Source organism: Dinoponera quadriceps, unplaced genomic scaffold, assembly GCF_001313825.1.
Source record: "Dinoponera quadriceps isolate SergipeBrazil2010 unplaced genomic scaffold, ASM131382v1 scaffold2088, whole genome shotgun sequence".
In the NCBI taxonomy this organism is placed as follows: Eukaryota; Metazoa; Arthropoda; class Insecta; order Hymenoptera; family Formicidae; genus Dinoponera; species Dinoponera quadriceps.
This window is the reverse complement of record NW_014556152.1, coordinates 1,362,922-1,374,416: the sequence shown is the minus strand read 5'-3', so window position 1 is coordinate 1,374,416 and position 11,495 is coordinate 1,362,922. Positions and strand designations below refer to the sequence as shown.

Sequence of the window (11,495 nt, the reverse complement as noted above, 5' to 3'; positions counted from 1 at the left end):
ATTATATAATTGATATAGTTCAGATAATATTAAAAAAAAAATATATATATATATATACATTACAGGTTAAGTTGTAAATATATGAATGCACAAATATTTTTATTGTAGTGATAACTTTTTACACTATAAAAATCAACATTATGTATAAAAAATACAAAGAAGCTCTTTATGCTTTCAGACATTAAAATAAATATCTATGTACATATATCTGCACATAAAAAATATGGAAATTACCGATAACACTATATGTAAAATGTTAAGATAATTTTTGACTCGGTAAAATTGAAATAAATTACTATCCTTGTGCGATTTTTCTAATATATGTAAAACTCTATATTTCTAATTGAAACATGTGACTATACACCCAATAAAGGGAAATAATATCTTCCAAAGAATAAATATACAATGATCATTATCACTATATATATCATATATAAGAATAATATAGTAATTATCCCAATAAAAAGAAAATATCGCAAATAACAGTAACATTGTAACATCAATGTTATAATCCCCTACTCAACGATGTGTAATTGCTATATGTATGTATTATGTCGCACTTTCAGTGTGAGTGGGAAATTGACGTAACGATATAATGCCACTGTCACATGATATTCACTGGGTACACCTTTAATTACGTATTCGTGCAGTCATGCACGATAAAGGCACATCGTTCGTGAATGCGTGAAAGTCTCGATAATGGTAGTTAAACGAGATGTGTGTCAACTCACGCGCACGTCGAAGGTTTTGATCTGGTATTTGTATCTGGCATCATGCGAGGTGTCATGATCGGCTTGCCGGCTCTCAGCGAATTGGCGATGAAGTGTCATCTGCAACGTCGTCTGGGACAGTGCTGACACAAGCAGCCAGATGATTGTCAGAAACGTGTCGTCCATGGTGCAAACTCGATGAGATGTAAATTCTCACTGAAATCTCAGTGATATGTCAGACAAGCCGGATAACCCCGGCCAGTGATGTTAGTAGTCCCACCATATAATCAAGAACAGGCGCTTTCGCGCATGCTCACGACGGAATACTCTCTCAGGAAAGTACCTCTCTTAAGTCTGATCTACAATGTGTTCTTTGCGTCTTGTTATTTGCTCTCTCTCTCTCTCTCTCTCTCTTCTATAAGTAAATAGAAGTTTTCACAGAAGAAAAACAGCAAGAAACAAAACAAGCAAAGAGCACATCGCAGATCAAGTTTTAGGAAAAGACAGAATACAAATGCGACAGTTTAATAGACTCAGTCATGATTTTCAATTTTTCTCTCAGTTTTTTTTTTTCAATAGCAACATTTATTATCATTCGATATAAGTATTGAGACATGTTAATATTAACTTGTCTCGATTTGTAATACAAGTTGCTTTCGAGCAAGAGATACAAGTCAACACAAGTTGCTCTCTAGTTACATAATCTATTATCCTTTTCTTTACCGAGTGCGAAATAAGGACAAATGATGGTATATAATTAGACTTGCGTCTCTTGCTGCGATCATAAACGTTCGCTGAGCTGATGAAACCGTTGTGTCTGTTGCACATCTTTTTGATAGGCACTTCTTGGGACGTTTCATACACATGCGCGGAAAGCACGGTTCGTCATTTAACATCACTGAGCCTAAAGTCCTCCCCATCCGTGTTTATCCCCACCGATGTGAATACGGCGACTTCGTCAGCATGCCGTTATGTGTCAAAGGTCGAACGTTACGCTCCGCGCTATCTCTCTCAACCCATTGTGTCCTTCACCATTCCTTTCTTTCAAAGTATCCTGAAAGAAGTGGACGCAATTGTAATCCCGCATCAGTGTTACAATTGCCGCATCCCGCTCATTCCCTCATACATCAGGCTACATTTTATAGTTTCAAAGATATAATTATATATGAAAAATTATACTTTATTTTCACATAAATATAATTAATATCTTAGATAGTGTGTATAAAGTGTGAAAAAATATGTTAGTCTCCCTAAATTTCTTTCAATATTAAAACATAGATATATCGAACATATCTTTTTGAAGAATACAGTATTCGGGATGTTTGTATAAAAGGATGTATTTTATGAAAATTTTATAAAATTGATTGCATACTGAAATTTGTTATTTCTATTGTTCTAACATGTAATTAACTTCACAGCTATCAATATGGCTTGAATATAATTGTAAATGCACCTATTCATCATAGTATCTTTCTTTCTAATGTACAACATATATACACGCGACACACGCACACACACACAGACCTTTAGAACTTAATTACAGTTGTATCATTACTTTATCTTACACTGGAAACGACACTTCGACAGAGACATAAAATTCTTTATTACAAAAAATAAATTAATTCACTCTACATACAAAAATACATAACTAATTAATATTAATAATACTCTCTATATCCAGCGCGATACTGGTAAATTAATAATTACTTATTCAAACGCGCGATGTGTATCAATATGTCGGACATTCTTATCAAGATTCTAGATATAGATATACAAGCGCATTTAATTTATATTATACTCCGCGACTTATATACCGATACCGATAAGTTCCGCATAATTGGCGATTGCACACAATTGCATAAGAATTAAAGAAAGTAGAAATTGATCGATGAACTATGAAATCTTATTCCGGTTCGGTTAGGGGCGCTTTGCGTCCAATCTTTCAAGAGAAGAGATTCTACCGAACACCATCGGATACTTTGAACGCCCGAGAGAGTAAGTTGTTACTTAAATACACATTTGTAAATTATTAAGACTAAGTATAACGCAGATCTTCGTTACTCAGTCCCGCTGTCCACGCATTCAAAATCTTTAATACAATTTAGAGATTTTGAACAATTATACAAAAATTTCCTTTTATATACGCGTGAAAAGAGAGTCGCATTTTGTACAATCTTGATAGAAATTATCTTAATGTGACGTATGTATAAAATGTAAATAGACGCCTAATACTCGAAGGGGTAAAAACTTTGTTAGCAATGATTTATGTCGGAATATAGTATTTTCGTTAACGTACAGGGGGCGAGGAGGATAAACGTTACTCTTAAAGTCTATGTTTTACGACGACGATTCTCTCTTACTTCGTGGGCGAAGAAAGAAAGAAAGACCCAATAGAGAGATCCAGTCTTGCATTATCGTATTATGTCGTAATGCACGGTAGAAACACGTGACTAAAGCTTTTTCCTTTTGTTCGTGAGTTTGCATGTGTACCTTGTTGCCTTATAAATTATAGGCGCGTTATAAAATTACAATATAACGGTTATAGCGGCTTCTTCCTATTTTTCTTCTTCTTTTTACAGCATTAATTGCATTCCCGTCGTAAACGACTAACAATATGTATAAATCTTACTATCCGGTTAGAATGCTCGGATGATGATATTAACCAGATAATTGTACTTCAGACGTTCAGCTCTAGAACTACAGATCAGGACGTTCCGCTCTGCTTCGACGGGAAATCGAAGCCGGCGAACGCGGTAATAACAATTCTACCGATATAATACGAATTTCGTCTATATGTATATATTGGTCCCTAACGTAAAATCTCCGCTAACAGTAAAGTGTTGTACAATATAGTGCTTTAAATTAAAGACGAAGAAAATTCCTAGCCTCTGTAACTACACTTTATCGTTTCTATATGCGGGGGGGAAAAAAAAAAAGCTGTATTGCATACTGAGAGAATACTTAGTACGTACTTTAACATTTACTTTTGTACTCTGTAAGTGTAAGTCGCATTTGTTCCACTTTGTTTGTATACTGATACTCAAGTTCTTTAACTTTCGAGGCGTATCGCTCCTCCTGCTCCTGAAAGTCTTCTTGTACTTGATTCATGGCCTTTTTGTATCCGTCCTCGATACGTTTGCATTCGTCCGTGAAGAAATCCTTCCTTTGCTCCGCGTAATTCTGAAATTGTTTAGAGCGTCATAATTTGCACGACGATACGCGTTCCCCTGAAGAAACGATCGGCCAAACACCGCGCGCTTACCTTGTAATTGAATGCAATTTTCTTCGCCGTTTGGTACTTATATTTCCACACGTTCACATCGCTCTTCAAGTTTTTCTCTTTTTCCTTCAGCTCTTTAATCTCGTTACTCACTTCTTCCTCCTTCACCTTCAGCTTCTGTATCTCGTGACTCATCTCTACCTCCCTAGCTTTGATTTCCTTGACTTCGCTGGCCCATGTGGTCATCATTTGGGCCATCATGTTCTTGTCTTCCTCGACTTCGCTCTCCTTTCGCTTCAGATCTTCTTCCAGCTCCTCGATCCGCAACTGGCGCGTCTGCAGCTCTCGGTCGCAGATCTCCAGTTTGCTCTTCACAATCTGATTAACTTGACTAACCTGGCCGATTTTCATGCGCAGAGTCTCCGTCTCCTGATTCTTCTCGTCGTATTTCGTTTGCAATTCTAACACGGCAGTTTTGTACTTTTGCTCCAATTCTTTCCCGATCCTTCTCAGCTCTTTCGCCACTTTCTGTTCCATCTCTTCCCGCACTTCCTTCGTCATAGTCTCTTTCATTTTCTGAAAATCCGTACTACCGGCTCCACTGCGAGGCGACAGATTCAACTCGGACACTTGGTTCTGGCTCTTCACATACTGCTGAAATTGCTTAGCCTGATCGCTCAATTTTACGACGAGCTCGTCTCGCTCGTACTTAATCTTTTCGAGATCCTTCAGCCTGCTCAGTTTCTCGTTCTTGTCGCGCAAATCTTGTTCGAGCTGTTGTATCTTCTGCTCCAACGCCGATTCGTTCATGCGTCCCTCCTTCGAATTACTCAGCCTGGACAATTGTGCGACCAAATCCTTGTAATGAGAGAGCTCCTTCTCTAATTCGTTTCTCGAGTCTAACGAGACGTCGCCACCCTTTCGTATCCTGCCCTCAAGGCTGGCAATCTTCTTTCTCGCGGCGGCCAATCCCGCCTCCAGTTCGGTGATCTTCTCCCTGCAAGTGTTTCTCTCCTTGAGCAGACTGTCATATCGAGTCTTCAGCGCTTCGTTCTCCATTTGAAACCGGGCGATCCTCAGTTTCACGTCGTCCGAGTCCTCCAGCTTCGCGGTACGTTTCAAATTCGACAATTCCACGCCCAATTGGGAGACTTTGGCTGAAAGATCGTTCCTCTCGCTGACGGTGTTCTCGTATTTCTTCTTCCACGATTCCTGTGAGATTTCTACCTGCGCCATCTTCAATTTAGCATCGTCCAATTCAGTCTCATATTCGGACAATTTCTTCTGCTCTTGCATAGCGATTCGAAGCTTCTCCTCTAAACGTTTACAATCTTCTTGTAGCTACAATAAAATGAGATATTTTTTTCGGTCACGAAATTGTAAGATATAGATAAGTGAAACCTGATTGAATTTAAAATGCCGCAAATCTTATTAACAACTTCTGATAAAACTTTTTATTTGTAAGAATTCGTTTATACTTGATTGATCTTCTCCAGGTGCTCGGAACAATGGTCCGGCAGGAGGAGGCTTATTTCTTGATTTGGGTGCGCATTCCTCAGCTCATTTAACGCTTCTTCTTTCGCTTAAAGTGGTAGAGCATTAATGAAATTACTTTCCACATAAGATATATATCATCCTTGTTTCGTGCGACTCAATACTTACCTCTCTCTATTTCGGAATGTATCTTTTTCGTGTGATCCTCCTTCTTTCTTCTTTCATAAGCCAGATCTTTCTCCAGCTCGATTATTTTACTCTTGAAGGACTCGCATTCCTTAGTTAGCTTGTTACACAATTTAACTTGTATTTGCAGTTCGCTCTCCAATTTCTCCACATTCTTTTGATGCGATTCTATCGTAGCGTATTTGCTCATTAACGTTTTGATCTCGTTTTTGTGCTCAGTTATTAATTGCTCTTTCGTTCCGCAGACGTCTATGTACATTTTTTTTACATGATCTATTTCTTTTTCCTTTTGTTCTAGTTGTACGCTGAAAATAGAAGCTTTCTCTTTACGTGGTGATCTTACTTAAGCGCGTACTTGTGCTAAAATTATTGTCACAATCTCTAATAGCTTATAAGAACTGGTTTAAGCGCTTTCTGTATATAACTACTTACGATAATTGTACTATCTCCATTTGTGCTTCTTGCTTTATTCTTTCTATGGCTTTAGCGTGTATCTCTAAGTATTCTTTATTATATTCATCGATAGTTTCCTTCTCTTGTTGTTCCATAGTCTCTTGATGCAATTTCTTCAGTCTCTCTTGGTTAACAGCTAAAGCTTCCTCCAATCTTTGCTCCACATTAATTTTCTCGTCATGTAACAATTCATACTTTTTCTTCACGTCGTTCAAGTGGTCAGAGAGCTTTTGTATTTGAACATTCGCCTTCATAGCCTGGTCCGTTAATACAGATTTCAGCTCTTGCTCCAACTCGTTAACTCGTTTGGTATATCGTGCTGCTTCCTGGCGACACGAGTCGGCCACTGTCATGGCTTTATTCAACTCTTTTTCTCGTTGTGACAGCGTGTTCTCCAAACGATTAATCTCTTTTCTTTTTAAAGCTTGGTTAGCGAGACACCTGAAGGGACGTAAATGTAATGTCGCATGCATCAACAATAAGCGGAGACGTATTTAGTACGATGCCGAACGAGAAGGAAGAATTTAAAAGCCGAAGAGATATATTTCAGGTGACAATTACCTCTGTAGTTCACCTCTCAACTTGTTCGTGATGTCGTCAACGGGTTTCGATTTCTTGTGATGTTCACCTAATTTCATCTGCCTGATCGAGTCAGAATCGTCTTCTAAAGTTGTAGCGAGCAATGAATCATACTGCGCTACATCATTTTTAGCTGCCTCCAGTTTGTTCTACAATTTTGTAATACATAATCTCGTTTGTGAATCGATTTTTATTACGTTTTTGAAGCACGAAATTGATCTTCTCAATCACCTGTAACTCATGCACATTCTTGTGCAGCTCCTCCTTTTCCTGATTCAACATTTTCACCTGCGCCTGTAATTGCATCACCTGTTGGGCGCTATTTGTGGCCATGAGATTGCGGCATTGAGCTTGACTCTCCTCTAACGCTTGTGCCAATCGATTCATAGTGTCCCCCTTTTCCACCATGAGAGTCTCGTGCGCTCTTCGTACGTCATCTAATTTATGCTCGAGAGCGACGTATGACGTTTCCTGTCGTACACACACACACACACACACATACACACAAGTTAAACAATGTAAGAATTCAAATCAAATTGTATTAACATTGAAATGTGCAAAGCGATATTTATAAAACGGCCAAGTTTGCATCATATCATATCGTTTACCCTTAAGCACATATTACTGGGAGAATTACATACACACGCGTGTGTGTATGTGCATGTAAGCGGAATAATTATTTGTAAAAATTATACTATATACATTATACAGATGTAAGCTATAGTATACAATGTCATGACTTGGCAAATGCAAAAATAACCGAGATAGAGACTTGCCCAAATACTATTGTTGCTGGTGTCCATATTATGCAGCTATGACAAACATAATTATAGAGAAAATATGTAGTTATAACGCATGACTTAAACAAGGAGTTCAACGATACCTTGGCGTTCAATTTGTCTGTGAGAACGTCTATTTGCGTCTGCATATTTTTCATCTCGACCGCGTGTTTTTCTTGCGCCTGTTTCAAAAACTTCTCATGCGTCTTGTCATTCGTCTGCAACGCCTGTGACCGCTCCAGTACAGCGATTTTCTGTTGCAAATCCATAACAGAGCCCCTTGCGATATTCAATTCTTCCGTCACCTGTAAAAACAATTTATTGATGAATACCGGGATATCGGACGCAAACATATTCTTACATTTTGATTCGTCCTCTCCAAGATCGCATTTTTCTCCTTCAGAGACTCCATTTGCATTTGCAGACCAGCTATCTCAGCCTTAGCGTCCACTAAAATATTCAAGACATTGATTTCGGAAACATGATCTCGTTATTTCTTAAAATAGAATTCCGATACTACATTAATTTTCTGCAATAATTTTAACTTAATAATATTAAACAGACAAAACAATTAAGGCTACATAATTTGATAAGATTTCATTTATTAATCGTTGTGCAATCGTTGTTTTTTTATCAAATAAAATACTGAGAAAACACACATTTTGCGATCATTCCCTTTACATAATTCTATTCTACAGACTTCAAGATATATTCATGATTTTTTACCAGCACTTTAAATACATAGCGAGGACATAAATGACCTCAGAGTAGGGTGGCAAAAAAATGTGCATGATTAGAGATAATACTTTAATATAAACCCCGTACCGAGCGCTTGTTGCGCTTCATTCTTCGAGATATTTGTCCTATTGACCTCCGTCTGTAGCAGCATCAATTTTCTCCCCAACTGATTCTTCTCGTCCTCCTTGGCCGACTGCAACTGCTGCAGTTCCTCCGTCAAACGCTCGATCTCCCTTATTCGAACCGTATACATCACTTCCAGTTGCTCCTTGCTGTTATATTCGGCAGTTTTGTACGCTATACCGTCGTCCATTGGCCTGCCATTCGGACTAGTCTTGTAGCAGTGATTCATATGATCTGAGGTAGCATTGTCGCCCCCTCCGAACTCGTGCTTGCTTTGTACATTATTCTTGTATCTGTCTGTGAAACCGTTGTTCGAATATTCCTTCGAGTGCACGTTATAATGATTCGACGGTGTCTCGTAGTTGCAGGGATAATTCTCGAATGTATATTCCTCGGCCGGCTTGCGGTACATTTTGCGGGTGTACCCGGTGTTCGGGGGTTTCGCCAATTCATACGTCGTTTCCGGCACACTATTGCTGTCGTTTAATCTATTATTGACAAATGGAGTACCGGTTTGTCTGACTCGACTATAGTCGAATTCGGTCACGTCGGACGCCTGCATCGTCCCGTCACCACCCACGTCGGAATCTGACCTGTGATTCGTTATCACATTGAAATCGTAATTATTTACATTCTGCATGTTATTGTAAACGCCGTAGTCCTTCTGCGACTGCATCGCTGCCTGATCTCTGATAGGCGTAACCGACCGCAAGCCGGAATTGATCACTGTATTGGTACAGTCCGTGTCTTTGACACTGTCCTGGTAGTGACTGCTATCGATAGAACTGGCGTCGTCGTCCAAATCGGCCTCCAAATCGGCAAATACATTCTCCATGCAATTTTGGATCTGGAGGGACAATAAAAACATGCGTCACACATTTCCATGCCTCTCTTCTAAAACGCATCATGCTCATTCTATAGAAAAAAAAGTATACACAGTAAGTTTTATACATCGTTCTTTCATCACGGAGGAACACTAAGACATCATGCTCTGCATTATTAAGGAGTCTCCTTGTGAATTTTGTCTCCTTTACCACGGAGAATAAAGAAATAAAATAGCTCTACACAGTGGACTTCGAAGATCGTTTTTCCAGTGTAGAAAACAAAATGCAGCGAAACTTTACGTAGTGGACCTTATACATTGTTTTCCACCTGTATATATATATCGCGGAGAGATTAGAATATTCATTAGAGAATTCGGCCCCTGCGTCGCAGGTTACAATTCGGAGGTTTCTTTCACGGAGGGAACGGTCCTAGCGGACCGAGAGACGACCGTACCTCCTTCTCGCGCCTTTTGATATCCTCCTGCTCCTCATCCTCTTCGCGACCCTGCGTCGCAGCGTTTAGCTGTATGTTGTCCGAGCCCTGGAACAGGCTCAGCCCTGGGCCTGCCTCCATGCCCTACGCCAGCCGTGCACCAGCACTCAGGAACGGGCAGCCGCGCGACTGGACGCGTCCGTGCGCAGCATATTTTTGTTTATAAACGCCATAACCTAGACGCAACAAGTGGGTCACGGTGTTGTTGTATACGATGTGCTGCGCGGGCTATCGCGTCGCGGCGCGCGCGACGATGAGAGAAGCGCGCGACGCACACATCCCTCAATGGGAAATCGCTACGGGAATCGTGACGAGAGAATCGCGGACGCTGCTGGCTACCACCGCCGCTGCTGTCTAAATGCGCGCGCGCGATTATTTACACGCCTCTACGTATATCGTACAATATAGCGAGCACTACACTTGTAAACAATCTCCCGGAGGGCGGCGAGCAGTACCGTAGGAAGCCCGCACGCGGAAGTAGTCTCCCGCGACCATCGCTTGTTCACCATTGGCCAATCGTCGACGGTTATCACCAGTTATCGTTCGAGCTTCGCGTGTATCTGCCGTTCCCGGGCGTTTTTTCTCACTGTCGTTTACGCGCTCGTCGAGATCAGCCAATTTGTCTGATGTCGTGTATAAGAGGAAGTAAACTATATTTGTCTCATTTAAATTGTAACGATTACGATTATATTCGGTCGGTATGTCAGGTCTCATAACCTAGCAAAACTTGCTTCTCAAGGCTTCATTAGTAGTTTGCCTTCACAAAAAATGTTTTTTACACAATAAAGAGTGACGACTTTCGTATCGTGAACATTATAAGAAACGATGTAGTATGGTATGCATTATATTATTATTTCAAGTAAATTGTAATATATGAGTTTTAGAAAGTTTGGTGAACAAATCTTTCAAAATTGTATAGGCACAGGAAGAACGAATGAACTTCTCTCTGAATGTTTTATTCCAGGAATGTTATATTTAAAGAAACTTGGAGAGGTTGAGTGTAATCTATTGCGTGTGTATGAAATAGGAAAGTTAATAAAAGTTAACAACCATGAGTAAACAAGACTCAAGATCAAAAACATTTAAGCGTGCTGAGAAAAACTTGCAAAACAAATTGAGCACTACATTTTTGAAGAACTATCCACATCATCTAATGCCGGGTTACAACTTGAACAAGTCGCCATGCATTGAGGAATGGGATGAAGAAAATATTATAGGATTCTTTCAAGAATTTCCATATAATTGTGACTTTCCCAAGCCTTTATTACCACCAGCAAGGTTACCAAGAACAGGTATTTTAATATTAGTTAATAGTTTCAAATATATTTGTTTTAAGTTAATCTCTCTTTTTTAAATATTTTTAAAGCATTTTTTTTTTAATCTTGTAACATATTTTATATATATAGTCTTTGTAACATTCTTATATTAAACATTTAGAATATATTTTTTTTTCCAAACAGTACTTAGTGAGGAAGATCCAGCCTTACAACTTCTTACTGTCAAAAACCATTTAAAGGATGATATAAATAGAATAATAAATTATTATCAGAAACATGAAAAAGGTTTGTATATAAAAATGTTAATATATATATATATATATACACGCATATATACACACATACATATATATCTTATACTGACTTAATAAAATATATTTCTACTAGAGTTTGGTGTACCCAAGAAGAAGACAAAGTGGAAAGTAAAAAATAATGGATCTAATGCGTACACAAATATACCGAGATATGTTGCAGATATAGCAGAACTAATCGAAATGAATCCTGATCCTTATTTTGAGGAGGTACAATTTTCAAGTTATATTTTTCCAACACTGTTTCTCACTAAATAAAATATGCGAAATATTCTGCAAAATAATACATTATTATAAATAATATTTGA

General features: G+C 38.8%; 3 protein-coding genes across 6 annotated transcripts in view; 1 reads left to right on the top strand and 2 right to left on the bottom strand.

Moving 5' to 3' along the window:
* LOC106747005 (lysosomal Pro-X carboxypeptidase) overlaps positions 1–1,661 on the bottom strand; it is a 5,960-nt gene extending 4,299 nt beyond the window's left edge. Inside the window, exon 1 of one of the 2 annotated variants that reach the window (XM_014624234.1) lies at positions 732–1,661. In XM_014624234.1, the coding sequence (XP_014479720.1) occupies positions 732–896 (165 nt within the window). In that variant the 5' untranslated portion in view covers positions 897–1,661. The remainder of the gene's footprint in view (positions 1–731) is intronic. The other variant, XM_014624232.1, reaches the window with a different exon arrangement.
* Positions 1,662–1,937: 276 nt separating this feature from the next.
* Positions 1,938–9,680, bottom strand: LOC106747001 (centrosomal protein of 152 kDa-like). Of its 2 annotated transcripts, XM_014624226.1 has the most exons (12): positions 9,561–9,680; positions 8,247–9,129; positions 7,783–7,871; positions 7,526–7,726; positions 7,419–7,454; positions 6,874–7,113; positions 6,625–6,791; positions 6,043–6,504; positions 5,593–5,915; positions 5,409–5,512; positions 3,973–5,271; positions 1,938–3,890 (listed from the first exon to the last, which is right to left on the bottom strand). In XM_014624226.1, the coding sequence occupies exons 1-12, from the start codon at positions 9,678–9,680 to the stop codon at positions 3,684–3,686; spliced, it is 4,131 nt and encodes a 1,376-aa protein (XP_014479712.1). In that variant the 3' UTR covers positions 1,938–3,683. The 2 variants fall into 2 exon arrangements, with proteins under 2 accessions (XP_014479712.1, XP_014479713.1); XM_014624227.1 differs by lacking the exon at positions 7,419–7,454.
* LOC106747002 overlaps positions 6,529–11,495 on the top strand; it is a 7,493-nt gene continuing 2,526 nt past the window's right edge. The window contains exons 1-4 of one of the 2 annotated variants that reach the window (XM_014624229.1): positions 6,529–6,613; positions 10,564–10,891; positions 11,060–11,161; positions 11,264–11,397. In XM_014624229.1, the coding sequence (XP_014479715.1) occupies positions 10,651–10,891; positions 11,060–11,161; positions 11,264–11,397 (477 nt within the window). In that variant the 5' untranslated portion in view covers positions 6,529–6,613; positions 10,564–10,650. Of the gene's footprint in view, positions 6,614–9,685; positions 10,435–10,563; positions 10,892–11,059; positions 11,162–11,263; positions 11,398–11,495 lie in introns of those variants that run through there. The other variant, XM_014624228.1, reaches the window with a different exon arrangement.

Coding starts and splice junctions, on each gene's coding strand:
- LOC106747001 (XM_014624226.1), bottom strand. CDS start 9,680: ATGGAGGCAGGCCCAGGGCTGAGCCTGTTCCAGGGCTCGGACAACATA. Junction 7,872..8,246: donor TGAAGCGCAACAAGCGCTCG/GTACGGGGTTTA, acceptor TGAATATTTTAG/TGGACGCTAAGGCTGAGATA. Junction 7,455..7,525: donor CAGACAAATTGAACGCCAAG/GTATCGTTGAAC, acceptor TGTTTGTCATAG/CTGCATAATATGGACACCAG.